Source organism: Azolla caroliniana, unplaced genomic scaffold (assembly GCF_043228905.1).
Source record: "Azolla caroliniana isolate FFs.n. ecotype wild unplaced genomic scaffold, voAzoCaro1.0.p SCAF_13, whole genome shotgun sequence".
NCBI lineage: Eukaryota > Viridiplantae > Streptophyta > Polypodiopsida > Salviniales > Salviniaceae > Azolla > Azolla caroliniana.
Window position 1 is genome coordinate 520,325 of NW_028230448.1, and position 3,453 is coordinate 523,777.

At 34.5% G+C, this 3,453-nt stretch overlaps 1 protein-coding gene across 1 annotated transcript; it reads left to right on the top strand.

Moving 5' to 3' along the window:
* On the top strand, positions 1 to 2,565 carry LOC147855897 (ubiquitin-conjugating enzyme E2 5-like). The gene is made up of 6 exons (XM_087329827.1): positions 1 to 153; positions 304 to 383; positions 1,033 to 1,147; positions 1,611 to 1,663; positions 1,819 to 1,947; positions 2,308 to 2,565. The coding sequence occupies exons 1-6, from the start codon at positions 110 to 112 to the stop codon at positions 2,433 to 2,435; spliced, it is 549 nt and encodes a 182-aa protein (XP_087185953.1). The 5' UTR covers positions 1 to 109; the 3' UTR covers positions 2,436 to 2,565.
* Positions 2,566 to 3,453: the final 888 nt, after the last annotated feature.

Genomic DNA, 3,453 nt, shown 5'->3' on the forward strand with positions numbered 1-3,453 from the left:
TCTCTGTGTGTCGTGTATGTGTACATATTTGGAATGGGTCGTTTTTCATCGCCCATGTCCCTTTTCTGTCTTCTGTCTTCTTCCGTCTTAGCCTCTCTGATCCCTCGCCATGTCTTCTCCAAGCAAGCGCAGAGATATGGATGTCATGAAGCTGTAAGTCTCGAAAGAAAAGTTATCCTCTCCAGTATATCTTTCTTTCAGATTCTCTGTTGTTCACTATTTCCTTGTTTCTATGTTCTTTTTTTTTTTTTGGGGGGGGGGGGGGGGGGGCGGTTGGGGTTTGTTTCTTTTCTGTATCTCTAGGATGATGAGCGACTACAAAGTTGAGATGATAAATGACGGAATGAATGATTTCAAAGTCGAGTTTCATGGGCCTCCAAACAGTATGTTCTTCTTTTTCTGGTTACCAAGTTTCTTAATTTCATGGCTTGCCACATTTCCAATCCACATTTTTTGGGTAAACAATCATGGATGCTTTCACCTAATTTATAGAATCTGCAGTCTTTTCACCTTTAATGTAGTTCCTATAACTTACAATGCGAAATAAACTTGTATAAAATGTTCAAAGAGACTGATCTCATGATAAAGGGGAGGTGCTTTATCAGCAAAACATTCTGTATCCTCAATCAATCGCTGCAAAAATGAGAGGAAACAAATGTTAGTTCTTTTGGGCTTATTTAATAAGGATTGATCTTGAGAAACAGATAGAGAAGGAATTGGGCATATACAATGACAGAAGCTTGTGAAAAAAGTAAAGGTTCGAAGGTATCTGATATTACACAATGATCAAGTATTGTGACAAAAAGAAACCCCATGGAGCATTTGAAGGGATTTTTCATATATATTTATTTGTATATACCCCACGCCAGAAATGAATTATGTATAAACATATATTTTTTGCAAAAGTCCAAGGTGATATATGAGACCAAAGGTTACGCCCATATGAATCATATAGAATTGAATGTGGAAGTTTAGCGTGTCTAACTTATCTTCTACAAGCATATGTTTATGTTTATCGATTTTGTGATACAGGCCCTTACCAAAATGGAGTGTGGAAGGTTAGAGTGGGGCTACCAGAAGCATATCCGTACAAATCTCCATCAATTGGTTTTGTGAACAAGATATTTCACCCAAATGTTGATGAAATGTGAGTTGCTTTTCACAATTTATCAACGTTTCTGAAAACTCTTTAAAACCTTGCAGTTTCTTGAAAGATTCTTGGACTATGATTAACAGACCTAGTTTGTAGTTTTCATATTTCACTGTCAGTATTATGAAGGGTGATATTCATGTTATCTCATGTGTGTTGTTAAAATTAATCCAGGACCAGGAATTTTTTGCCATCTTTACGTCCTCTGTTATGGTTGATTTCTAACAGTCTTACGAAAATAGCGCATATTATGTTTAGCAGAATATTTCAGAATGTTAGGTCTTATTCATGTCTTATTCAGAATATTATATATGCAACTTTTTTATCTAGGATTCCACCAATAAAGCTCAGGGATATTTTTTTCAAATAAGATAATTGAACCTTGTCATACTTTCCTATGAATTCGTTTGCCAGTAGAGAAAATTTACTTATGCGAATTGGGGTTTCTTGTACAAAACAGGTCAGGTTCAGTTTGTTTAGATGTAATTAATCAAACATGGAGCCCAATGTTTGGTAAGCATTTTTTATTAACCTAAATTTAAAGCATTTGATGATTGTTCTGTCTTAGTTGAAATTTGGCATGCTTGGTGTGCATTTATGTGCCCATAACAAACACTTATTGATAGTGTTAGGTTTTATTGAAAGCGTGGGATTATGTTTGTGTGCAGATCTTGTCAATGTCTTTGAAGTATTTCTTCCACAACTTTTGTTGTATCCAAATCCATCCGACCCATTGAATGGTGAAGCAGCTGCTATGATGATGAGGGATAAAGCAAAATATGAAGAACATGTTAGAGGTATGTTACTGGAATTCATAAGAAAGGAACATGTAAAGAGGTATGTTGCTTTCTTATGAATTCCTAATAGAACTGCAAATGTTTTTCCTGCTATAGGAAAGATTACATACATATTTAGATGATTTGGGAAGGAAGTGGGACAACAGACAAATATGGGTGTCACGGAGTGAGAAACAATTAAGCACGAAGAAAAGGAAAAGTAAAAATAATAGGAAACAAAAAAGGAGAGGAAAATCCTTTTGCAGAGCACTGTAACAGTTGTCAACACGTTTTGCTTGATGTACATACACTTTATCCACAAGAGCTTGCACGGCTTTGAATTATGGTTACATTCTAATACTGAGAGCTCTTGCTATTCAGAGCACTGTGAAAAATATGCAAAAGCCGAGGATAATGGAAGTCAACCCGAAGAAAGTAGTGATGCTGAGCTGAGCGATGGTGAGTATGAGTCTAGTGATGAGGAAATGGCAGGTCCATCTGATCCCTAGCTATTCAGTAAAATGTAAATTTCTTTCTTTTGTATGTTTGTTTGACAAGCCATGTGCTATCTGGAAAATACCCAACTGTAAATACATTTATGGGTCTGTATAGTTATGATGTTCATGGCAATTATTTTTCTTACCTGGTGTATAAACTCAGTTTCAGTTCTCTTCGTTTTCAAAGAAAATGTTGGTTTATACTCTGTCCAGAATTTCATATTGTTATTTACATTTGCACGCCTCAGGTTTGGGAACCAAGTGAATTTTGTATTGTTATTATTACATTTGCTAGGCTAAGTTTGAGAGTGAAGTGAAGTGCACATTTACCCATGCTAAAAGGCAATATTCTGGAGTAAATCTAATGCACCAAGGAGTAAAAATGTAAGTTGTGGAGTGTGACTGGGGTATATACAAGGATCAATTTTTCCTTATATAAAGATTTATTGTCTTACCAACATAGTCAGTCTAAAGTATCAGAATAAATTTTCCTGCCTGCATAAATTTGGCGCAAACATATTCCCTTTACTGATTGTTATCCATATCTATATTGTAGAGATTTTAAGTCATCATTATGTAATTTTGAAACAAAATTTTACTCTGGTTATTTCCTGTGCCTTTTAATCTTTGACCATTTTAGTATGATTTTTGAAACAAACATTTTGCTTTCAATTTTGTCTTTTTTGTCTCCATGCCATCTTTGTTTTTTGAAGTTTCCTGTAGATTATAAAAATGAATTTGAAATTGGTGCTAATATGAACCTGACTATATATACCTTGGCTTTGCCCCCTGGCTAGAATTAGGACTTACGGGATATAAAAAACTTATCTGCTACGGGTGTAAGTAAATGTTTACTCAATTTTCTTATCAGAAGTAGATTTGTCATTAAATTTTATCATCTCTCAAGTTTACTCAGAAATTAAATGATATTCAGTTAAACTATACACGGTTATCTCTTTTTATTTGTGATTAGCATGATTTGAAATAATTAACTTTCAGTAACTTAGTTAATATTCGAACTTAACAGAGG